Below are 25,482 nucleotides of genomic sequence, written 5' to 3' on the forward strand. Positions count from 1 at the left end.
TGCACACCACATGCACACAGGCAAATAGTAGCCTACAAGCTCACTCTCACAAAGGACACTCAGTGTTTACAGCACATAAACCCTCAATCTAACAGACTACAGATATGTATGTTTTTTTTCTCCCGGATTAGCCTACCATTTTGAAAAACTGGTCAACTAGCCTACAAGCTGAAATGTGGTGATGGCTACACAAATTCGGGGGGGTTCTCCCTGAGGAGATTTTGTAGAATTCTGGCAGCTAATTGGACATTTTTCACGCAATTTTGGACAGAAAGTTTAAGCTGAAGACAAGCAAGCTGCCCGTCTGGCGTGTAAAACAAACACTAACATGGAACTTGGACATCACAATAAATGAGGATACCCATAAATAAATCTGCACTGATAAGAGGCTTAATTGACAGAAATCACAACAAAATATTTCTAAGCAGCCAGTGGTTCTCAAAGCTGCTGTAACCTACTGGTTGTGCTTTGGGGTGAGTCTGGCCAAGGTTCATCGCAAGCTACATTAGAGGCTTTCCTCCTCCATGTGACAGGTTTTATTAATCACTGCTCTGTGGAACAGGTGGTGATGAAATGATGAAAAGGCCATTTGTTGCAAATTGATCTCCATAATCAAGAAAGTAGATAGGAATGAGGAAGCCTTAACCTTTGACTGTAACATGGTAACGTGACAATGCACTATAGCCAGATTCCATAGAATTTATAGATGTAACCTGTTCTAAAATTGTTACATCAGTGGTAATGTTCAAGGTAGCCTATAGGGGCACTATGTTCTTCTGACCACCTCAAAACTTTGGATATAATGGTGTTTAAAAGAGTCATGCCATACACAGCCAAGTCTTTTTATTGAAAAATAAATAAATAAAGTTGGCTTTCTTTTTCTCACTATGTCCTTGCATGCACTGAAAACCCTATGGGAAAAACAGGCCTTGCAACTTTTATTATGACCGCCGCGTAGCATGGCCAATTTTCTGTCAAGGATTCCCGGGACACTGAAAGACCGGGGTACATGAAACTTGGTGGGCATGTTGCCCCACATGGATAGCATGGAACCATCGTCTTTCGTTTTGATCTGTAGCCCCCCCGCTGGACTGGACCCCCGAAAAGAGGTTAGGACAGACACAGTTTTCTGTGAATATCTCGAGAACCATAGGGTTTAGGAGGACCACCTTTTTTTTGTATGTTGATCTTAAGGGGCCATGTCAACCCATTCCATAACCACTCATTTCATGTATAGCGCCTAGTTAAAAACAAAAAAGTAAAAATGAGGTGTTTTAATCACAATATCTCTGGCTGACATGGTCAAAACTGCACGAAATTGAAAGTGTAGGATCATTATGACACCCTCCGAATGCATGCCAAGTTTCATGGACTTTCGTTCATGGGGGGCCATACAATAAATTAATTTATCTGTACATTTAGTGACCGTACACCAACAGAGTTTTCTGTGAATATCTTGAGAACCGTAGGGCCTAGGATGACCAATTGTTTGCATATGTTTGCCTCCAGGGGTCATGTTAACCCATTACATATGCACACATGTGCATAAACAGATACACATGCACACACATACATTCACAGTAATCATACATATGACACATACTCACACAGTAGACATACTCACACAGGCACACACATAAGCACATGCACGCACACACACCCACCCACACACACATAAACATAAACATGTACACGCACACATGCACACAATTCAAGAATTTCTCAGAATTATGAACAGGCAAGATGGGGGTGGGGTTGCATAAAATGTATTTTACATGTGAAATCTATGAACTAATCATGTTTTGGTACTTGTTGTCTAGCAGATACCAGTGTGAATTGAGTGTGCATAATGCAATTCAGTGAGACAGTTAGAATCATATATGCCTTTTAGCGTGACTTTTTGTGGAAAAAATTTGCTGGACTGGACGGTGGTCATATTTTGTACCGCTCTGCGGTACATCTAGTTTTTAATATTTTACTAACTTTTACATGCATAATTTGCTTCACTCACTGCTTTGGCCATCTCCCAGGTGAATTGCTAGATTGTTAACAGTGGAGGGAACATAGGCTAAGAAAAGAGAGCAATTGTGATGTAGAAATATACCCATGCTCCACCAAGACCATTTCCTTTTTATGGCTGTTAGAAGGGAACTGTTCAATTAGAAAAACCTGTACATCCCCAAGTCATATTGACACATCTTATTTCTAAGAAAAAACAGTTTCCTGCGGCATGACCCCTTCAAAGTTTGAATTTTTCAAGAAAGCCTGATGTGTTTTCGTTACTGCATCTGGATGGACCAGGGGCATACAGGATTGTGTAATCATCATCGTAGAACATTTGAAGTCACATGGAGGGGATGAGAGATGGAGGTCAGTGGCACAACTGGCTACAGCGATCGTACCACATGCGGGTCCATGTGCCCATGGGGACCCGAGTTTGACTCCGACCTGGGTCATTTCCCAAGTAAACACACCACCCCATCTCTCTCTCCCACTCGTTTTCTGTCTGCCTCTTCCCTGTCCTGTCATAATGAAAGCAAAAAGCCCCAAAAATATACTTTTAAATCAAGAAAGAAAACCGATGACCCCAGTACTGTGTGACCTATTTCATAAGGATGGTCCACTGAGACCAATGTTTTTGACGAAACAATAAATAATGCTGCATAATGTTTTGTATACAGAGTGTAGCTTCTGTCATTTAGGATTTTAGAAATGGCATTAAAATGCATCCATAACCTGAACAGACACGCAGCTGTATACTGGACAAGATGCGTTTCTCAAGATAATGAGTTAGCTACTTGTTGACATGCTCTTCCAAAGATTTAGGTAAACAAACAGTTTAAGTCAGCCTGATCACCACTCTTGAAAAGAGGATGCACAGTGGCTGCCCTTTTTATATTATTTACATATTTATTAATACATTTAACAATTTATGCCATGTTTTGCATTTTAACCATATCCCATACATAGTAGTAATTAAGTTTATGTGCAGTCTTCCATATTTGACTTTTAGACTTTTATTTAGCATTTAGTGTAGCTGACTTTTATTCAGTATTTAGTGTAGCTGATCCTGGTAAGTGTATCAACTATTCTTACAGAATGTTGGCTCAATAGCAGTGCTTTAATGACACTATGTAGAATTATGTAGGATTCAAGTTGTCTTGAGTGCAGCCACAGTCCTATCTTACATTGTATTAAATACAGTGCCACAGGTGGTACAAATTACAGGAGAGCCGGCCCAGCGCTAGCTGGTTTGCATGCTAACTTCAGTGGATATCTGGACAACACTGAGCATTGGTGTTTTTGACAGTATGTCAAAACTGTTGTTTCGTCACATTTCTAGGTATGAATGTTATCTAGAAAATCCACCCAGCACATTGATAAGGTCTTCATTAAGTTTTCCCAGAGGTGTCAGTGACACTGTAGCTGCCTGAAGTACTAGTTCCTGAGTTGACAGCCGACCCTGACCCCGACACATTGTACACATCTGGAAAAGAGAGTAAAAAGAGCCCAGAATTAAACTGCCAAAGAAATGCTGCTTTCAAAACAGACTGTAACACTAAACTATGCTCATGACAAATGGCTTGAGATTGATACACAATAAGGAGAATTATCGATGTTCTTGAAGGCATTAGAACTCAACTAAACAACAAAACAAACTATTAACTCACTTCTCCTTTGGATCCTTCTGAAGAAATCCAATGTCCCAGCAGTTGTACTCTATTGAATAAAGCATTAAAGAAGGGGTTCAATTTCAGGGGGTCAGAGTGAAATGACTTCAGGAATCATAATGTGCATTTGTGTCAGATCCCCTTAATGTCAAATCACTTCGCTATTACACTACAATACTACATTATGTTGTTTCAAAGCTTATTTTAATTTTACAACTACATTTTCCACCAGAACCATTTAAGCACATTCTTGGCTGTGTGCTTAAATGTCTATTTTTTTTTTTACTTTAACATAACGTTTCTAAAATCATTTTGATGGCACATAACCTCATGGTTACGAACGGTACTTCTGCCATTGTCTGATCGGCCCTCAATCACCCCCCCCCCCCACCCTTTACGAAATTGAAATGGAAAAGCTGCTAACAGGAATTTGGAGATCTTTTTCTACAGACTGCTGTATGTGAATTCCCTCCATAATTTATCGGAGTTATGTTCATACTTTGTTGCAAAAGAACACAATTTTTTTTAATTGTGCTTTAACTGTAAGGGGACCCCGAGAGCCAATCTTCTTTAGTGCTGCTTTAAGCAGGCCTAAAGACCAAGGGAACTTTATCAGGATGCATAGTATCCTGGATCCATGAAATAACCGGCCTTTAAAATAAGAATCTGCCTGCCTCTATGGGAATTTAACATAGTGGTGTGCTTACTTATGCCCCTGTATTTTAAGGAGAACTTTTATTTATTTACGATACATTATTCATTCACAAAGAAAATTGTTGTCCTTAACGGTTGGATTTTAATTAAGGTATTAAGATCAATTTCCTAAAGATGACTTTATTCCTCTTTTTAGTCAACTTTAGCATGAGTGTTTTAACTTATGCACAGCACTGTATTATTGAATACCCACCCTTGTGCCACCTGAGTCAGAGCTTGGGACTCTCCATCTTCCTGTTAAGGCCTCCCTTATCTGTATAGGAAACAGATTAACGTGGGTCTGTATCTGTATCCCAACTACATACACAAATCCTCTGTGCAAGTTAAAATAATAAAATAAAGTTATTGTAAAACATATAATAAATCTCCAGTAAAAATGTTTACCTTGCTGTCCAACAGCGTTCCAAAGACCAAAATGAAAAAACCCTTCAAAATAAAACAGCATTGTTAAAATGAATATTAACTATTGTTTAGTAGTATATTATGAACATTACATTAATTTAAATGGTGCTACATAATCTGTTAGTTACATGTCCATCATGAAACTATTACATTCATGATTTACAAAATCAATGAATTAAACAATGTGCTTTATCAATTATGCTGCAGAATACCACACTTCACACTTTGGGACAGCTATTATTGGTTAAGATATAAAATAATTTAGATAATAAAAATCATCTGAAATGGTACCTGTAATGAATTTAAAACGGCAAAAACAACATGGAGTCCTATAGCTTCAGGCGCAACCATGATGCCTATGCCAAATCCCCAGGTAAGGCCGAAGAGGGGGGTTAAGATGGTGACACATCTTGCAAGGACCACTAGGGTATGTCTGTCATTATTCTGTGTTGTGTTTTCAACACCCCTTTTCAACATTTTGAAGAGGACAACAATCATCACTAGAAGGTTTATGGCCACAATGGTCAATGCTGGAATCACAAAAGCTAAAAGGGCTTTAGTCTTATTCCAGTTGAGCCAACAGACATTTTCCTCTCGGATATAACCTCCACCTCCGGCAGTTGCTGCAACAGTTACCACAGCGATTATGAGGGGGGCACCATAGCCAAGGCTGAATGCAATTGCCAACATTGTTGACCTCGACATCTGTGAGAGAACCATGACAGTGCGATAAAACAGCAGAAGAGCAGACACCAACATCCAGAAGAACATCGCTAGGTAAAAGAAATGGATGAAAAAGGTTGCTGCTGTACATGGTCCTACAGCTACTGATTGAGAGTCTGAGATAGCTGCTCCTATAATAAACCAGATATCAGCAATCAGAAGTGACACAGCAACATTCACCACACAGACATGCCGCATGTAAGATGTGTAATTTCTGGTCATGCTCTTCCATATGACTCCTTCAATGATAAGACATATGATCAAGCTGGCAAGGGATATACCCACACCAATGTATGTGATGAAATCCAGCAACAATTTTATGCCAGGAGGAATAGACGGTGACATTAGAATTGAGAAGGAAGTTGTGTGGTTGCATTCACAAGTGACAGTGTTATTCACAAATGAAGTGAGTTCACATCCAAATGAATCCCATCCACCAAATCCATCAAAAAGCTCAAAGTTCCAAAAGACACACTGAGGATTTCCTAGTGTTTCATTTATGAGGTCAAAGCTTAGCGAGATGTTGCTGATGGTGTCATTTACTTGCAACAGAACCACAACTGCATTGATGGAGTTGGATAAACTGCTATAATTGCCATTACTATTCCTGGCTGGTAGGACATTATTTAGGGTAGAGAATGTGATGGTTGTAATTGTAAAGTTCCCCTCCTCTGGGATGAAGATTGCAGCAGACAAATTTGTTCCTAGTGTGTCACTGTATATGCTGTTGACAAAAGTTTGGCGTAGCTGGATGATGTCTGTTCCTGTTTCAAAAGATGTGTCCCTTTGCAGGGATCCCACAATAACTTCAATTGATCCCAGGAATAATGCACTAACATTCCTTGTTGTATTGCCATTATTTACAACTTTCCAGGTACTGAAGGTAGAATTGGACACAATGATGCTTGAGATGTTGATGAAACCCTGGGAAGTAACATAAAAATCATTGGTTACAGAGGCAGAGCTCGGGTGTTTGTTTAGAAGCTGACCACTTATGCCTTTCACCCATATAACGAAAGGTGAGTTTACTTATGAAGTCAATATAATCATGATGTTCTTGATGGCTAAATTAGGTATGTTTGATTAAACAAGCCACTGATCCGTTTTCGTTTCCTCAGACTAACTTTACCAGGCTACAGCGGTTTAACGTAGGCCTAGTAGGCTACAATAAATTTGAAAAACTACTCTGGTCAAAAAGGCTTGACATTTTTTCTCACTATGTCAAAGTTGCAGAATATCATTTGATAACACAAATTATCTCAATTCTGTTCATAGCCTAGTTGTTTCTCCCCAAAACATGCATGTGGTCTACTGTTTTTATTACTTAGCAATATGCTAAGACCTGATGGGTCGGATGCATAGTCATTTTGTTTATGTCTGCTTTCCGAGAACCCTAAATTTCCCATGGTCATTAAGTCGCAACCCATTTTTTTAGTGTTCGAACCAACTGATACGGTGAGCTGCTTGGTAAGACGTGCAAAGTGCTCCATGAGCCACCCTGGGGCACGTTTCTAGAAAGCGTCGCTGGCTAACTTGCGTCGCAACCTTGGTAGTTCGCTCCATTGTTCTTGGATTTGGTGTTTCTAGAAAGGGTAGTTCGAACTCTCAATCGCAAACAAAGACGCAAAGTAAGGTGTTTTGAACTACTGCCCCTAGGGGTGGTTTCTAGATTAGTTAGCAACGATGTTGCTCAACCACCGTGGTACGACCAAACAGCGACATTGTTACACCTTTTACCAGAAAGCATCGTACATCATGTCGCAATTCGCTACGTCCGACGTTCGAACACTGTAGTTTCAACAACGTTGTTGATGATGCAGCAATACATATCATTCGTGGAAACAATAGCAATGTGTAATACCCCACCCCCTAGACATTTTCTGTCATGGCCTATGTCGACATTTTTCTAATTTAAAATGAGTGGTTAATGCTGGCATTGTCATTGCCATCAGCAAAAACCTAAATCTATTGCAAGCATACAAAACAGTTAACTATATAATATGAGTCATTATTTGTGTTTAATATCTGTAGGAAAAAAATATATAGCCTGGACGAATTTCTGGGTATCGCAATTTTTTTAAACTGTCTCTTGGCTTAAAGGAAAATTCCGGTATTTAGCACTTTGAGTCCCTTTTCTGGTTTGATTTGGATGAACTAGAGTGGTGGACACCGAAATGTTGACGATTGGTCCTGTCTCGACTTTTCTGACTCGTTTTGAATCGCCTTTTACTACTCAGAGTGGCTGCCAACAGGCATACTGTAGGCTACTCAAACATGTCCTAAAACAACCCTTAACGTTCGTTTTCAAAACTGTGCAACTCACCGAGTGGTTAGTGGTGTTCATTGATTATTAAAAGCAAATATATCGGCGCAATGTATGATTTCCAGCCGTCTTATTTGCTATTGTGGAACTATTTATTCAGACACCTCACAACCGCTCAATATTTGAACCTGAAGCATAGACGGTGGCGCAGTAATATCAATGTGCAATGAGTCTTCCAACAGATTCAATGGGATTTTACAAAATGCCAAATAAAACACGACAGAAAATGTATTTCGCTACGCTACTTGTTTTGGAACATCAACGAACACCACTAACCACTCGGTGAGTTGCACAGTAAATACATCTATCCCTAATGTTATGTTCCTCTCGTCTACTGAGGCTGCAATGATCACATTCCAACTAAAGGTGCAGGTCTCAGCAATAGGTGCGTTATGTCAGTCTACTCTAGAAGCCTAGGTCTCGCTTGTTTGCGCGCTAATTATCAAGAATTATGTTCTATATGCTACACAGAAAACAAACAAATTAAACACCTATCACTGAGCAAGTCAAAATATTTTGCTAGGTCCACTTTCAGATTTGTTGCAAATAACTACATTTGGCCTTGGAAAGGTCTGCGCTCCCTGAGAACGTCATGTCTAACCATCATCGACACATGGAAAATATAATGAACCTGTGGGGCAGCCGTGGCCCACTGGTTAGCACTCTGGACTTGTAACCGGAGGGTTGCCGGTTCGAGCCCCGACCAGTGGGCCGCGGCTGAAGTGCCCTTGAGCAAGGTACCTAACCCCTCACTGCTCCCCGAGCGCCGCCGTCGTAGCAGGCAGCTCACTGCGCCGGGATTAGTGTGTGCTTCACCTCACTGTGTGTTCACTGTGTGCTGTTTGTGTTTCACTAATTCACCGATTGGGTTAAATGCAGAGACCAAATTTCCCTCACGGGATCAAAAAAGTATATATACTAATGCTAAATGAAGTAACTCGTGAACAAGCAATAACTTTCCAAGACAATATTAAACTATTAAGTCAAACTAAATTCACAATCGCCCTCAGTGCAGAGTCGTTTTGTTCAACTGCCAGCTGCGGGAACGTGAATTTGCGAGTAAACACTTGTTAGCCTAACCTCAGCAAGTCTTTCATTTAACCCACCGGGGGCAAGAGAAAAGTAGCCTAACAATATGTTTTATCTTGAGTTTATAGTCAGAGAGAGTGTAGCATGTGGCCTGTGTTTGTTAGCTAAAATTTTCTTTTTTTCCTTGGTCATATCGCTGCTGCAGGGAGGCTATGCGTAACAGAAAGTGAGAGAGATAAAGCCCGCCCTCTGAAACAACTGATAGGTAGGTCTTCAAAAATAGCACAAAGAGAGGCCAATCACTTGTCTATCAATCTTGCATGAAATCGACGATAGTCTCACTCCAGACTATGGGAAGTTGCCCCCCCCCAAAAAAAACTCGGATCTACACGATTCACGTGAATGACATATTTTGGTTCAAAAACAGCGATTTTCACCGAAAGGTGACTAGTTTGCAGGTATGTTGTAGGTTGGTTAGATATATCTCATAAATGGTGTCTACCTGCTTGTGTAGCATTTCTTTTAGTCATTAACTCAGTACCCATAGTTTGTTTAGGTCATATGTTTGTTAATCTTACATATTACTTGCTATTACATATGTATAGTGTACATACCTCTATGACATCCCCACTGATTGTAAATTCTTTTGAAGTAGTTGCAATATTATTCAGGATTTTTACAATGCTATTAATATTTGCTGTTGAGTTAGTTATCTTTTCTTCATTTTCCAATGTGATGTTACTTAATTTTTCCACAAACACTGGTAGGGTTTCGGCTGACAAGATCTAAAAATAAATGTGAAAGACACAATCCAACTGTTAAATTTATACCCCAGTAAACTGATGCCATACACTGGCATTAGCCATCATGACTGCTACTGTCCAAGACTTATGGTAACTTTGTTATAACAATAATAATGGTAACTATTTTGACTCATATAGGTCAGAACAGGTTATCACATATTAATAGATATTAACCCTCAGAACCATCTCTATTTACTCTGTATATGTTCTATCCTCAGCCTGTATATAAAAGTTTGACAGTTTCATAAAAACTTTGATATTGACATTGGAATTATTATGACTAAAGGTCATCTGACAAAAATGTATTATGCAAATGATTTTCTTTTTGTGTGTAAAGCTGTTGTAATAAACAAAGAGAAAACTCTAAAACTGAAGTAAACAATAACATGAGGTAAGCATTCATCCTTGGTATATGGGAGTGGATAAAACAAAGGCATATTACCTGAGATTCCTCTTCCAGCTTTTTGATCACAATCAAAACACAATTGTTTTCTTGTTCCTCCCAATTACTTGTAGTTCTACTGCATATAGCAGTAACACTACCAATTTCATCACCTTCACAGTCACCTTCTGCTACATCACCATCATTTCCAGATCCAAAATTGTCATCGCGACAATCAAATTCTGCAAGTTAGAAAAGGGCTTAGTTGTTTTATTTTTCTTATTTATAGACATAGGTGACATTCATATTATGCATACTGAATGGAGGTAACATGGAGAAACCTTACCTTCATTTTTAAAAGTTAACATCACTTTTTCTGAACTATAACCAAAGCCCTGCAAGTTTGGGTTTTTAACTTTGCAGCTGAGTTCAGCTTTTCCTGGAGCACGTTCACAGTTCTGTACACTGTATGAATACTTGCAATTTTCTGATATTTCTAAGGCAAGATTCAGAGAGCAATATTAGTCTGAAAATATTTTATAACAAAACAATTCTAATGAAGGCAAACAAGTAAATATGACTAACTTGTTACAATCTGCATTTTTTCAAGTAAAAGCAAAAATCACCTGGATTGAGATGACCGTTTTCATTACGCTCCACCATCATCTCAACTTCATAATCTGTGCTTGAGCAACACTGCAGGGTAACTCTTTGTCCTTCTTCACACTGAACTATTTTGTCCTGGCTTATCTGAATTACAGGGTATTGTTTTATGCTATCAATATTTTCCCACCTAATATATGGCACTGAGTTTTTATTTGATATACACTCATAACGACCTGTAGGGAGACAAAACCCAGAAAATTATTCTATAAAAACGCCCATTTCATTTGTAATGTATATATTAAACGTATGGTATCTGACCAAATGGTAAAATGTAGGCCTACTTTTAGACTGTTAGACTACTCTAGCTTGAACCATGGCCTGTTTTTATATGTAACATGGTCTGTGGCTGTAACTGATATCATAATGTTGTTGTACATGACACTATACAGAATATGGCATCTGCCATGACATGGTCACTCCAATGTGTGTGTATGGCGGAGATTTCAAATCACTTAATTGCCAGAATGCAACTTCCACTTTCAAAATTGTATACATTTAGTAGGAAATGGCACAAAGACTGGTGGCTCTATGTCTTAGCAGACCTGCCAAACTTGAAGAATTTTTTTGAGTAGCACCTCCAGCCAAGAAAAAAACAATACTCACGTCGTCCTTCATGCATGCAGCCAAAAACAGACCCATTTTGGATAGGGACCCATTTTTACAGTGCATGAAAATGCACTGTACTGTTCTTCCTAGGCTTCTTATTCTTATGCTTATTCTTATTATAGTGCATGAAAATGCACTATACTGTTCTTCCTAGGCTTCTTATTACAGTGCATGAAAATGCACTGTACTGTTCTTCCTAGGCAACTTCTTATTATTATTACCAGAGACGGTTGATAAAGCGAGACGATTCACAGAAGGGTTCTTCCTGTTCCCCTATGACGTAGGGTTCACTAGCGCCACGCCTTTTTAGGAGACTAGCGAGAGATTCTTTACACTGTGGCCCTATGGAAGAAATCATTTTTTCTCGGATTATGCCCCAGCCCTTAATTATACAGCTCGAGATTGGGCATTTTAATGCATTTTCTGTAATTCACATGTGTTCCTTACATTCTGACATCGACATGGCGTTTTTCAGATGAACAGTTAATGAGAAAAACGACTTTGTTTGCCACTTGTCTGTCTGTTTCTGTAACCCACTGGCACGCGATCTACTAAGTAGCCGAAGGTTCTCTGGAATAAGTTACCGTTGCTTACCACTTCGATGTTGATCACTCAATCGCGAAAATGGATTGCGTTCAAATAGGCTGTATAGCAGACGGACATACACATAAACTAGGGCAGTGTTTTCTCAACCTTTTTTCAGTGATGTACCCCCCTGTGAAATATTTTTTCAGCCAAGTAGCCTTCCCCCTAACCAGCGCAAAGCATTTTTGGTTGAGAAAAAAAAGATTTAAAACAGAGCACTGTGCCATCAGTGTCTAATTTATTAAACTTTGGAACTAATAAACACATACAAAATTCAAACATTTGGATAGTAATCCATGACTACATTTATTGCAAATTATTTGTATATTTTAAAATCTCAAGTACCCCCATTTGAGAACCACTGTACTATAGTATTGCATATTATTGTTTAACAAGTAGGTCATATCACATAATAATCTGGACAGCCAGGGGTGCGTTTCCCAAAACCACAGTTTGCATTGTAACCAACAAAGTAGCTAACTTAGTTAGCAACTATGGTTATGGGAAACGTGCCCCTGGTTAACAAGTTGCTAACTAGCACACCTAACCAGACGTCTGCTTTCTCAATTAGCCTTACCTCTGATGTTTGATAAAGTAGCGCCAATCGATGTATCCCACAGCGCCGCCACACGGCCATATCTTTAGGCCTACTACCCACGCAAATTACAATGGAAATACACCACTTATTTTTTCATTGATATAAGGCTAAAAATATGATGAACACTGGCATTTCTCTTTCAGATACCATATTATTGAACTAGTAGAAGAAAGAGGTAGCTTGTTAATATAAGGAGTGCCGACTTGTCCATCCGATCCAAACAAGTAAACCTGAGGAAAGGAGGGTATAAAGTGTGTGAGGCTAACTTTGAATGGTATGGTTTTATTTGAAATTCACATTTTCAACAAATCCCACAATTTAACACCTGCATACATAGCCACATTCTGCAGTCTACCCACAAGGAAAAGAATAGCACAACTGCCCTAAACCCCCTCCATCAACTGCCAGTAGATGTGTCCTGCATTGAGTGGTAGTTAAGCATTTACAAAACTAAATACTGTTATTGTCTTTGAATTAACTAACATCCTGAATGGAGTGTAGGAAAGCAGGATCTCTTCGTTTGGTTGGATGAAGGTTGAAGTCATATGGCCAGCATTTACAGCACCTAAAACAGAGACAACACCACGCAAAGTAAAAAAAAAAAAAAACATCATGAATTACAATTATGTTCTTATGTTCTTGAAATTAAGTTACTACACCTGCACATTGCTTTGCTTAATATGATCCTTCATACTATAAATGCTGTGATAACACAATAGGACTGAAGACTATGATACAGCTGGAGAGGCTGCCAAGTTAGGCAAATACTACGACTGACTTCTTTGAGGCCATGAACAGGCTTTTTGATGTCTTAAATTCACGGTATAAATGTCCATTCAAATCCCCTACTCCAGTTTTAGCATCAGTCAAATTGTGATTACAGCACTTGATTACAAACACAAACACTTACTTCTCAGGCGCATCTCTGACCCCAATCCATGGCGTCGTCCTATAGGACCACAAAGCAGACATCAGATCCACCATTTTACGGAGAGCCTTCAGTGGATTGAGTCTTGGACCTTCAGGTTGCTAGAGAACAATACATATAGTGCAGCAATCATTCTCAGTGTGTTAACTAATGTTGAATAATAGATCTTTTTTTCCATACAGAGGGAAGTTTAAATCTAGTTACAGAGTTTCATAGTGACAGGCTGTTGGTCGAAACATGTTGGCCAATGCAGCCAAAAAGGCTTTTCCTTTGGAGTGCCTTTTGTAGAATTAGTTTCAACTTTATTTTGGTAGTGTTTCATGAAGTCTTCAGGTCTGATTGTTAGTAGCCTATATGAAATTATATTTGATATGTTTAACTTTGAAAGTCTGTAACTTGTATAGGGCAATTCCACGCAAAACTGTCACATCCATAATGCCAACTAAATACCATGGCATTGTGTTGGTGTTATGGATGTTACAGTTTTGCGTGGAATTGCCCTATACATTTGAATGGCCACAAGAGCGGACAGTTACAGAACACAGTACATAGCATTGACTTATCCTCTGAATAACACAGGTTCAAGTTCATTCCTCCCTGTCATCGCGGGTTCATCCTCACCATCCATAGCGTCCTTCTGCTCGTCCAACAACTGGGGAGAGAATTAGCAAACATGACGTTCATTTTAGTGCTGCTTGATAAGGGTCTGTGCAAGACCATCCGAGAAAAACTACTCACAACTGATATAACGTTATTCAACACAATCGTTGAGCGCCACCCTGACTACACATTTGCCATCAGAGACAAACTTAATACAAAAATATGTAATGTGCAGGATCGGGGCAGAGATCAGTAGAGAAAATCGTCGCGTCATCAAGGACAGACAGAGAATATGGCGTAAAACTAAATGTTTCACTAGCTGCTACGCTAGGCTGATAATAAAATTCAGTGCACCAACAACTGTGTACATACGGTAGCTACTCATTTTTTACTAGCAACTAAACACATTTCAAAACTGCTAAATCAATGTCGCTTGCAGTAGATCTGATCCACAAGCTATAGTGATGCCGATTTAGGTAGAGCAAATATCAGGTTCGTAAATTATCTTTGTAGCCTAACTACCAAATTAATCTGGTAGCTAGTGCCTCAGCTAGCTCTGCTATCGGTATCAGATGGTTAGCTAGCTAACGTCAACTAACGTTACTCCTCAATGAGCTAACATTCATGACGGCGACACGAGATAATAATAATGTTATTACCTAAACTCCGCAGACATTTTACTACATAGATAACTCGTTACACTGACACAGACTAATCACAAATACCTTGCCACATTTCAAACTGCCACTTACCTGGAAATCAGACCGCATCTTGCCACGACGATGTACCAAATTCAGTCACCCAGGCCAGCTCCAGTTGGTCACAGCAAGAGAGAGGCGCGAAAATGAAAAATATTTGACGTTTTCATCAACGAGGTAGCGTCAGCGCATTCTGACCACGCCTTTTTAGGAGGCAGGAACTGTACAATTCCATTCCATTGTAGAAGCCTGTGCTGCTTTATCTTTCTATATTAAGGATCTTTGTTATTACAGTGCATGAAAATGCACTGTACTGTTCTTCCTAGGCAACAACTTATTACAGTGCATGAAAATGCCGATTGTGACATCATAATACGGCCATTAAGCAATTAGAATCCTATGGCAGGTGTTCAGGCCAACTGCAGCCTCAGGCTTTAAGTATACAATCTGGGTCAATTAAGACTACACATCCTATTCAACTGTTTCCTCTGCCCAAAACTGTTTCAAAATAAAAGTCCTCACTACAATAATCCACTGTTAACCCTTAGAACCCTAAGCTGTTTTTAGGGCATTTTCACTACCTTTATTCATAAGGTCATTGTAAGTGCCACACACATATATTATATATTGTTTTTTTCAGGAGAGTCTAGGCTATTCAGATCTGCAATCATTTCATGTATTAATACTAGCATTGATTTTATTTAGATTTTTAAAGAATTAAAATATAAAAAGTGTATTATAAAAATTCTTATATTTCGACATGTATCTCACCACAGCAAGCTCACAGCTCTACATGCATTTCATGTGTGTGTAGGGCAGACTGTCCTGAATCGGGCAATAGAATTGCCATGTTGGAGGGATACTCTGGGGCTGAGCAATTTACAGAAATATTTGCTGTGTGATTTACGGAAATAAATGCCATTTTTTATTTAGTGATGAAAAATGACCTTTCTGCGATCCATATCTGTGACACGAACTGATCTGACCTGACCTGACCCGAGGTTGCGTGTTAGCCTGCGTGCCTGTGTGTATGCAGTCATAATAATTCTCAACTTTTTACTGCATTGCCATGAACAAAGTAAAGGCAAAAAAGGTGTTTATTTGTTGAACAAATTGGGATGCAAAACCGGAATATGAACATGCTTTGCCATAGAGAAACACATGATAGCATTGGATTATAAACATGCTTTGCCACAAGAACAGACAAAAACGTGGGGTAAGTCCAGCTATATGAAGTTATTATTTTGCTGTCACTTCGTCTGTTTTATAACCCAGAAGGATGTACTTGGTATCAAATGATAGCTCCGAGTCTCCTCTTTCATCTGACATGCGTGGCATATCTATGCGATCACGGGTCCGCGAGTAATTCAAACGAGAGTAATGAGTGTGCAGCGTTGGTTTGTGTACATGACGTTATTATTTTGCAGTCACTTCGTCTGGTTTTATAAGCCAGAAGGGTCGATAAACATGGTACCAATGGATAGCCCTGTGCCTCCTCTTTCATCTGATATGCTTGCCATATCGATGCGATCACGGGTTCGCGAGTAATTCAAACTAGAGTAATGTGTGTGCAGGTGAACGCAGAGAAGTATAGACTGTAAATATGATGCAATTTGTTTTAATTTCATGATTTTTTTTAATTTTCATACTTGATCGTACAGACAAGTGTGTAGTCTCGTTGGAAAGCCCCACTTCTGCTCTGTCGTGCAATAAAGGTTTCATCTCGCTGCGATGAACCGTTCCGGAGCAATGTAACAGAGAAGAAAGGGTGTGTTTTTTGACGCACTTTGCGTCAATCGGGTTCTAAGGGTTAAACAATGTAACCCATTAAACTACTGAACTTTTTACATTCAACTTTTAAACGGTCTACTTTTAAACTATCATTAAACTATCTATCTATTAAACTAGCTGTGTATCAACAACTTTTAAACTATCTACATTCAACTTTTAAACTATATACATTCAACTTTTAAACAGTCTACTTTTAAACTATTATTAAACTATCTATTAAACTAGCTGTCTATCAACCTATTATTAAACTATCTATTAAACTAGCTGTCTATCAACAACTTTTAACTTGTCATCAACTATGTCAACACTTGTCATCAACTATGACTCCTACCCACTGTAGCTAGTTAACATGGTTAACATAGTTAGCATGTTACCATTGTTAACATTTGTAGCAAAACTGCAAAAAATGATTAGCTAGGTTAGCTAAGTCACATGGTTAGCATAGTTAGCATGCTAGTTAACATATTTAGCATAACAACTAAAAAAAGTCACATGGTTAGCATGCTAATTAGCATAACTACTAAAAATGATTAGCTAGGTTAGCTAAGTCACATGGTTAGTCATTAAACTGCTAGAAAACGTTAGCTAAGTAACATGGTTAGCATGTTAGCATTGCTAGCACTGCTATAAAACATTAGCTAAGTAGCATGGTTAACATAGTTAAAAATCTTAGCATAACTAGTAGCAAACATTAGAGCCATTCCAACTTTCAGTTATCGTCAAATATCTACCTATACACAGCCATTAAACTATTTGAATATCAACATTCATTAAACTTCCAGTCTGTCAACAACTTTTAAACTATTTACCTTCAACTTTTAAACGGTCTACTTTTAAACTATCATTAAACTATCTATTAAACTAGCTGTCTATCAACAACTTTTAAACTATCTACTGTCTATCAACAACTTTTAAACTATCTACATTCAGCTTTTAAACAGTCTACTTTTAAACTATCAACTTTTATTAATCTATGCAACCACCATGTCTATCCTAGCATCACCGTAGTAAACATCTCTGTATTATCTGTTTTAACTATACATGATATTTTATATCACAACTGTAGCATTTTCATGCACTGGTAATTCCTTGGAATTGCATTTCTAGTTACAGTGCATGAAAATGCACTGTACTGTTCTTCCTAGGCTTCTTATTACAGTGCATGAAAATGCACTGTACTGTTCTTCATAGGCTTCTTCTTATTCTTCTTCTAACGCGTTTAATGCAGCTTCAACCGTTTAACGTAGAAACTTCATTCAAACTATGTTACGTAGGTCTTAGGACATGGGTCTTTTTAAACTATTAATTAAAAACTATCAAAATTTCCCCATTGACTTAACATTGCCCTTCATGACATCACAGCAAATAGAATCTTCTGCCAGGTGGCCAGGCCACCTGGATCAACTGTCAGTTTCTCAGGCTTTAAGCATACAAACTGGCCCAATTAAGACTACACATCCTGTTCAACTGCTTCCTCTGCCTTCCTTTTTCAAAATAAAAGTCCTCACTACAATATTTTACTGTTAAACAATTTAACCCTTTAAACTACTGAACTTTTCAACTGTTCAGCCATTGTAACTGTTACTTGTCATCAACTATGACTCCTACCCACTGTAGCTAGTTAGCATGGTTAGCATGTTAACATTGCTAACATTGTTAGCATTTTTAGCAATGTTGCTAAAAATGATTAGCTAAGTTAGCTAAGTAACATGGTTAGCATGTTAGTTAACATAGTTAACATAACTGCTAAAAATGATTAGCTAGGTTAACTAAGTAACATGGTTAATATAGTTAGCATGCTAATTAGCATAGTTAACATAACTACTAAAATGATTAGCTAGGTTAGCTAAATAACATGGTTAGCATAGTTAACATGTTAGCATTGTTAACATGCTAGTTAACATAGTTAGCATAACTACTAAAAATGATTAGCTAAGTTAGCTAAGTCACATGGTTAACATAGTTAGCATGTTAGCATGCTAGTTAGCATAGTTAGCATAACTACTAAAAATGATTAGCTAAGTTAGCTAAGTCACATGGTTAACATAGTTAACATTTTAGCATTGTTAGCATGCTAATTAGCATAGCTACTAAAATGATTAGCTAGGTTAACTAAGTCACATGGTTAGCATAGTTAACATTGCTAACATGCTAGTTAGCATAACTACTAAAAATGAAAACATTAGCTAAGTTAACTAAGTTTAGTAACTTGGTTAACATTATTATCTTTGTTAACATAGTTAGCATAACTACTAGCAAACATTGGAGCCATTCCAACTGTTAGTTATCGTCAACTATCTACCTATTAAATTATCAACCTATTTAACTGTTCAGTCATTCCAACTATATTAAACCTTATCTACCAAGCAAATAATTTAACCACATAAACTCATCATATTTTTGCATTTACATGCACTGTATTTCTTTTAGGAAATGCTTTTCTAGTTAATGTTGAACATCTATCTAAATGTGATCCAATGTGTTCCTGAAAGTGCAAACTGAATCTTTTACTCTATAATGTTGACAATCTGTTTTAGAGCCTAATAATCCTGACCTATGAAAAACACTTGTGTTGATAGGGACTGATGTGGATGTGTTGTCCGTTTTCAAATATGTGGCCTCTATTCAATCATGTCTGGTATTATTACCTCTTTTCAATCCATTATTATTAAAGATTTATTTTGTAAAGAAATACATCTATCGCCCATGTTATGCCAATTTCCTAATGCAAATTACTGATTGCTTTTAAAGAATTTCACTTGCACATGCACTCAGTTTTTCTCAGATCACGGTGTCTTTCTGCCATCTGTGAGGCTGCAATGATTAGGTCTACATTATCCCAACTGTGATAAGTGCGCGATCTCCATCTGGAAGCCTATTATTTGTGCTCGCTTGTTTTCACGCTAATAATCAAGAAGAAGGATCTACATGCTCCAAAGAAAAAAACAAATTGAACACTCATCAATGAGCAGCTCAAAATATTTAGCCTAGGTCCACTTTCAGGCTCGTTGTTAATGGCTGCATTTTGCCTTGGAAAGGTCTGCGTTCAATATAGTTAGCACCTTTTAGTTATGAAAACAAGGAGTTGGATGTCTGCTCATTTGGCGTAGTTTTAATTAAAAAATCGCAGCGGCGTACTTTTATGTGAAAATGTGTGGTTGCTACGCAGAATGCATATAGGTTGGCAGGTCTGCGTTAGAAAATGCATAAATCTTTAACATTGTATTTGGGGTTGATACTTCACCATTGAAAGAGGAGTTGATATTTCTTATGGTGATTTGGCCTGTTGAGTCAGAAATTTTCTTCCCATTAAATCTCCATTCAGACACATCTCCACTGCATTTCAACACCATTTGTTGCTGGGGGAAAAGAGAGTCACTGCCCACTATTAATTTAGTTTTTTCTGAGAAAAGAGAAAAAACAAAATTAAGGGCAAGAATTGATGCAAATTCAGTGCTGCAAAGCAAATGTGTTTTCATATTTTTGTTGTTTTTAAATTAACATAACTTTTGACATTTTTATCATCTTTTAAGATAACTTACCACTTACAACGAAGGGATTATCAGCAATTGGATATTTTTTGTTCTTAAGGTCTGTTACAATGCCATTGTTTGCTTTCATAAAACTGGTGTTTGGATCCGTCAACTGAAGGGAGAGGTCTACAATCACACTACCTGGCCTGTTGAGGCATAATAACATCTGTGATCAACATTAAAACATGGAATTTCAAAAAAACACTATTACTTGGATATTGCAGTGATATGTACAAAACAATAAAATCAGCATACCTGAAACCTGTGACAGCTGCTGAATTGGGTTTGTACCCGTCTGTAAACATTTTAAAGTTGTTGTCTACCTACATGACAATAAGATTTAGTGATGTATTAAGGTGCCAACTTACTCAAACTATTCACATTTACTATTTGGCTTGTAATACTTTTTGGATGACAATAAGCAATATTACAAAAAAGATACTCACTGCAAATTCAATATCTTTTTTATAGGTCTTGTATATCTCCGTTGATGCATCATTGAGTTGAAAATCAAACTTTTGTCTCATTGTCAAAGAGAAACGAATGGTAGAAACTGCAGATGTAAAACAAGAGTTTAACATAAGATTAGGGGGGCACTCACTGAATCTAACATAGAACAAATCATTCACTGCACATCACAGAGCACAGAAACTGAACATTCACTAGATATAATTTGATTTTATATAGATAGTCATCCTTTGCACTTTATAGCAAACCTACAGTTTTTTTCCTGACTCAAACATATGACCACACCTTGAGAACTACAACTCATATAATCAGTCCTACTTATGATTTTGTTTTACTAAAAACTGTGACAAACAAAACAAAAGCCTAACTCAAAATCAAAATTGTTTTGAGTTCTGCTAATACTACTCTTGTAATACTATGTACTAGTAATTACACATGGTTACTTTACTGGCAGAGTTCTTATATTAGTGACAGTGATGTTGACAAATGTGGAGATAACACCATCATATGAATCTCCTTCTTCACATACCAGCTGCTGTTGGTGGTATTGCTGGTGTTGTTGTTGGTGGTATTGTTGCTGGTATTGTTGCTGGTGTTGTTGTTGGTGGTATTGCTGGTGTTGTTGTTGGTGGCATTGTTGGTGGTATTGCTGGTGTTGTTGTTGGTGGTATTGTTGGTGGTATTGCTGGTGTTGTTGTTGGTGGTATTGTTGGTGGTATTGCTGGTGTTGTTGTTGGTGGTATTGTTGGTGGTATTGCTGGTGTTGTTGTTGGTGGTATTGTTGGTGGTGTTGTTGGTGGTGTTGTTGGTGGTGTCGTTGTTGTTGTTGTTGGTGGTATTGTTGGTGGTGTTGTTGGTGGTGTTGTTGGTGGTGTCGTTGTTGTTGTTGTTGGTGGTGGTGGTGTTGTTTTAGTTGTTGTTGGTGGACGTGTTGATGGTAATGGTGTTGTTTCAGATATTGATGCTTCTGTTATAGCAAAAAAAAATATTCATCCATTGACGTCCATGTTTTTTGTACAGATTACAATAGGCCTTTGAATAAACATGCCACGAAAGCAATAGAGAAAATGCAAGCAAAAGGTATGAAGGTAAAGCATGCACCTGTGCAGGGGTTGCTAACACTAATAGGAAGAGATTTGTTTGTTGGACTATATCCACTCCAGCAAGAACAGTTGTAGCTGCCAATGGTGTTGGAGCAGGTGGAGTTTTGACCACATGGATTAGAGTTACATTCATTGTCATCTATGATGAAAAATAATATTGTCGAAAGAATGCATAATGGAGTATTTGGAATTTACCTCTGTAAATAAATAGAATACAGTGTTGTGCGTAAGTTAAGACACCCATGCTAAAGTTGACTAAAAAGTGGAATAAAAAAAAATTGGAAATTGATCTTAAAGGTGCACTATGAGTTCCTGCATGGTTTCAGCGTGATTTCAATGTTGTCTCAAATCGTAAGCATCTTGATCCGCTAGCTGCATGCCCCCTGAATACACTGTGAAAAATCCTGGTCTTGGGAAACAACACAGGGGCCGTAACTCGTCAAACAAACACAGGGCACAGGCTGTGCACCAAAATATAACAAACCACATTCCAGCCAATCACTGACAATATGGAGCTGCATCAAAGTGGGGAGCGAAAAAGGGCTTATATTATACTTACTAAATCTTTAAACAAACATGAATAAAAGGCACAGAATAAGGTTGGTGTAAGAGTTATCATCTTACACCAACTTGCAGGAGAGGATACACCCCAACAAACTCATCTCTACCTATTAGCAGCAACAACGTATAATGTATAGGTTTGTAAAAGGATTGGATGTCCTGTGAATTAATAACTAGATGTAACGTGTGACTACTGACTGTCTTTCCCATTGGAATCAATAATATAATGATGTGCCATTAGTACATGGAGGGGCGAGCTTGCTCTTTGCTCACTTTGGTATTTACTTTGAAAGTCAACAGAAGTGACGTCATGCAGGAACTCATAGTGCACCTTTAATGCCTTAATTTAAAAAATGATGAAAAATCCAACCTTTAAGGACACCAATTTTCTTTGTGAATGAATCATGCATAGTAAATAAGTAAACGTTATTCCTTAAAAAACAGGGGGCATAAGTAAGGAACCCCCTATGTTAAAGCTGCAGTTGGCAAGTCTGACAGATTGAGGGGACTTAGCCAACATTTTGAATGTTTACAACTCTCATGCCCCTCCCCCACTACCACCAAGCACCCTCTCATCGGGCTGTATTTTGGGTCACCAGCGCATGGCGTAATACTCGTTATTCACCCGCGGAAAGTTGAATTCGGTGTTTTGCACGTTTATTTTTTAAGCATTGCGCCCAGGGGTATGGCAATTAACAACCTAGGGAGGGGACTCGCACATTGTCTAAAAATCGCTATCATACACCACCTAAACCTGGTCAGAAGTCAATGGCGAGTTGTTCATATGCTATTTTAAGAGCGCATGTCAACAGTCATATTGGCAGGTGCACGCACCATCCTTCTATCATTCATGAACGCACACCAGCGCACGTCCATGCAAAGCATTACATTGCACGATTACAATGGGAAACATAATTAGAATAAAGATATTACGAAATACTTTACATCTCATGATGAGTAGTTATTCACCATCATTTGCAAATTGGTAATGACGGTTAAAAGTGATTAGGGGAGAGGCAAGAGACACGTATGGAGCACAGCTGAAGACGCACTGTCACGAGATATAAGCAACTCCTCTGCAGGATAAATGTTGTTTTATTCAGTCATTTGAGCAACATTAGGGTAAGTGTTGCTTTTTCCAGCCTATGTTTTCGATGGTAACCCATTGTCAGTCAATAGTGAAAGTAACTGCATATAACTGTCTTGTCGTTGACTGACTCCTTGGTGAAGTTAGTTTCACTTTGCCAATGAGTTCAAATAATAGACGAGTGCAAATGCGTGAAGGCTATGCTAGGTTTAAGTAAAGCATGGTTTAAGAATGACTATTCCATACGGTCTCGCAAGCAGCCTCCTTCAAATGCGCCATTGAATGCCAAAATACCGATGCATTTATTTGACATATCGCGCGTTGCGCCGTTAAAGGGAATGACAGATGTCATTCTCATTGGTTTAAAATGATGTTACGCCCCAAACACACCCATATGACTGATTAAAAGACCTAGGAACACCTTGTTACGCCATGCGCTCCACTTTTGAGAACGAAACCCCTCCCAATGTGAACTGGACATCCTACTAAATTTGAATAGACTTTTGACGAGTGACGATGCACTTTAGAATGTCATGATAGGGCCCATCGAGTTTGTGCTCGTCAGTGCGCACCAGACTGCACCAGACAGTGATTGACAGTCAGATCGCACACTGCCCTGCTCTGATTGGACCAGAAGAACTGGGAGCTGTGCATAGGTATTATTTTTTTTCTTGTGAGTTTTATAGTGTTTTTTCCCCCTTATATACATGTATTGTATATGCTGTAGGCACTATAAAAACCCTGGGGCACTAATTTAAATGGGTACATGCTCCCAGAATATGCTTATTAATATTGGAACGACTTCAGAAGTTGTATTTATAGGGAATCAAACAAAAAATGACAAAAACAAAATTACATAAAAAATTATAATGCAGCACAAACCTATACATGTGTTGTTGCTGCTAACAGGCAGTGATGAGTTGGTTGGGGTGTATCCTCTCCAGCAAGAACAGTTGTATCTACCAATGGTGTTGATGCAGGTGGAGTTTTTACCACATGGGTCAGATTCACATTCATTTACATCTAGGGGGAAAAGTAATATAAAAACATAAGTCTTCAAAAAACTAATAATGAAAAAAAAAAAATATTTGCTGACTGCAAATATACCACATAACTAGCAAGAGTATATGTACCCAGAATATACTTATTAATATTGGAAAGACTTCAGAAGTTACTGGTATTTCTAGGAAATAAAAAATAAAAAAACTTTAGGGTAGAGAAAAGCAGAGATGTGTTTGTCGGAGTGTATCCTCTCCAGCAAGAACAGTTGTAGCTGCCAACCGTGTTGGAGCAGGTGGAGTTTTTACCACATGGATCAGAGGCAAATTCATTTACATCTTTGTGGAAAGGTAATATAAAAACATAACCCATAAAAAGTAATGATGACAAATTTTGATTGCAGACTTCAAATATACAATGTAACTTGAAAGATTACATGTACCATAGAATGAACTTAATAACACTGGAAAGACGTCAAAAGTTACAGGTATTCGTAGGGAAGCATATAAAAAATCAAAAACGTTGCTTTAGAAAAATATATTCTGAAGCACAAACCTGTACAAGTGTTGTTGTTGCTAACAGGCAGTAATGAGTTGGTTGGGGTGTATCCTCTCCAGCAAGAACAGTTGTAGCTGCCAATCGTGTTGATGCAGATGGAGTTTTTACCACATGGATCAGATTCACATTCATTTACATCTAAGGGGAAAAGTAATATAAAAACATAAGTCTTCAAAAAAGTAATAATGAAAACAAAAATTGCTGACTGCAAATATACCACATAACTAGCAAGACTATATGTACCCAGAATATGCCAATTCATATTAGACAGACTTCAGAAGTGCTTATTAATATTGGAAAGACTTCAGGAGTTAAAGGTATTTATAGGGAATTTAAAGAAAAAGAAAAATAGTTGGGTAAAATAATAATTATGCAGCACAAACCTATACATGTGTTGTTGCTGCTAATAGGTAGAGATGAGTTTGTTGGGGTGTATCCTCTCCAGCAAGAACAGTTGTAGCTGCCAATCGTGTTGATGCAGGTGGAGTTTTTACCACATGGATCAGATTCACATTCATTTACATCTAAGGGGAAAAGTATTATAAAACATAAGCCACAAAAAAGTAATGATGAGAAAATGTTGATTGCTGACTTCAAATATACCATGTAACTAGCAAGAGTACATGTACCCAGAATATGCTTATTAATATTGGA

General features: G+C 38.1%; 2 protein-coding genes across 2 annotated transcripts; both read right to left on the reverse strand.

Moving 5' to 3' along the window:
• Nucleotides 1-2,946: 2,946 nt before the first annotated feature.
• On the reverse strand, nt 2,947-11,508 carry LOC143109817 (adhesion G-protein coupled receptor F1-like). The gene is made up of 10 exons (XM_076272616.1): nt 11,317-11,508; nt 10,674-10,886; nt 10,394-10,543; nt 10,108-10,289; nt 9,477-9,647; nt 5,079-6,434; nt 4,770-4,811; nt 4,579-4,638; nt 3,672-3,720; nt 2,947-3,487 (listed from the first exon to the last, which is right to left on the reverse strand). The coding sequence occupies exons 1-10, from the start codon at nt 11,330-11,332 to the stop codon at nt 3,393-3,395; spliced, it is 2,334 nt and encodes a 777-aa protein (XP_076128731.1). The 5' UTR covers nt 11,333-11,508; the 3' UTR covers nt 2,947-3,392.
• An 8,399-nt stretch (nt 11,509-19,907) lies between these two features.
• Nucleotides 19,908-21,337, reverse strand: LOC143109205 (adhesion G protein-coupled receptor F5-like). Its single transcript, XM_076271862.1, has 5 exons — nt 21,050-21,337; nt 20,499-20,605; nt 20,308-20,375; nt 20,069-20,198; nt 19,908-19,922 (listed from the first exon to the last, which is right to left on the reverse strand). Exons 1-5 carry the CDS (start codon nt 21,153-21,155, stop codon nt 19,908-19,910), a joined length of 426 nt encoding a protein of 141 aa, XP_076127977.1. The 5' UTR covers nt 21,156-21,337.
• Nucleotides 21,338-25,482: the final 4,145 nt, after the last annotated feature.

The sequence above is a fragment of the Alosa pseudoharengus genome, unplaced genomic scaffold, assembly GCF_046254945.1.
Source record: "Alosa pseudoharengus isolate Yale_2024_CS ecotype anadromous, Long Island Sound unplaced genomic scaffold, YU_APseudo_1.1 YU_APseudo_1.1_scf_7, whole genome shotgun sequence".
In the NCBI taxonomy this organism is placed as follows: Eukaryota; Metazoa; Chordata; class Actinopteri; order Clupeiformes; family Clupeidae; genus Alosa; species Alosa pseudoharengus.

Bases quoted from the DNA above. Each gene is read 5' to 3' on its own strand.
- LOC143109817 (XM_076272616.1), bottom strand. The intron at 10,544-10,673 runs GTGATTTTTGCT...ATCTTGCCTTAG, and splicing joins AAACGGTCATCTCAATCCAG to AAATATCAGAAAATTGCAAG. The intron at 9,648-10,107 runs GTAATATGCCTT...ATTTATTTTTAG, and splicing joins AGCTGGAAGAGGAATCTCAG to ATCTTGTCAGCCGAAACCCT.
- LOC143109205 (XM_076271862.1), bottom strand. From the start codon at position 21,155: ATGCCACCAACAACAACACCAGCAATACCACCAACAACAACACCAGCA. The intron at 20,376-20,498 runs GTGAGTATCTTT...ATTGTCATGTAG, and splicing joins AAAAAGATATTGAATTTGCA to GTAGACAACAACTTTAAAAT. The intron at 20,199-20,307 runs GTATGCTGATTT...ATGCCTCAACAG, and splicing joins GCAGCTGTCACAGGTTTCAG to GCCAGGTAGTGTGATTGTAG.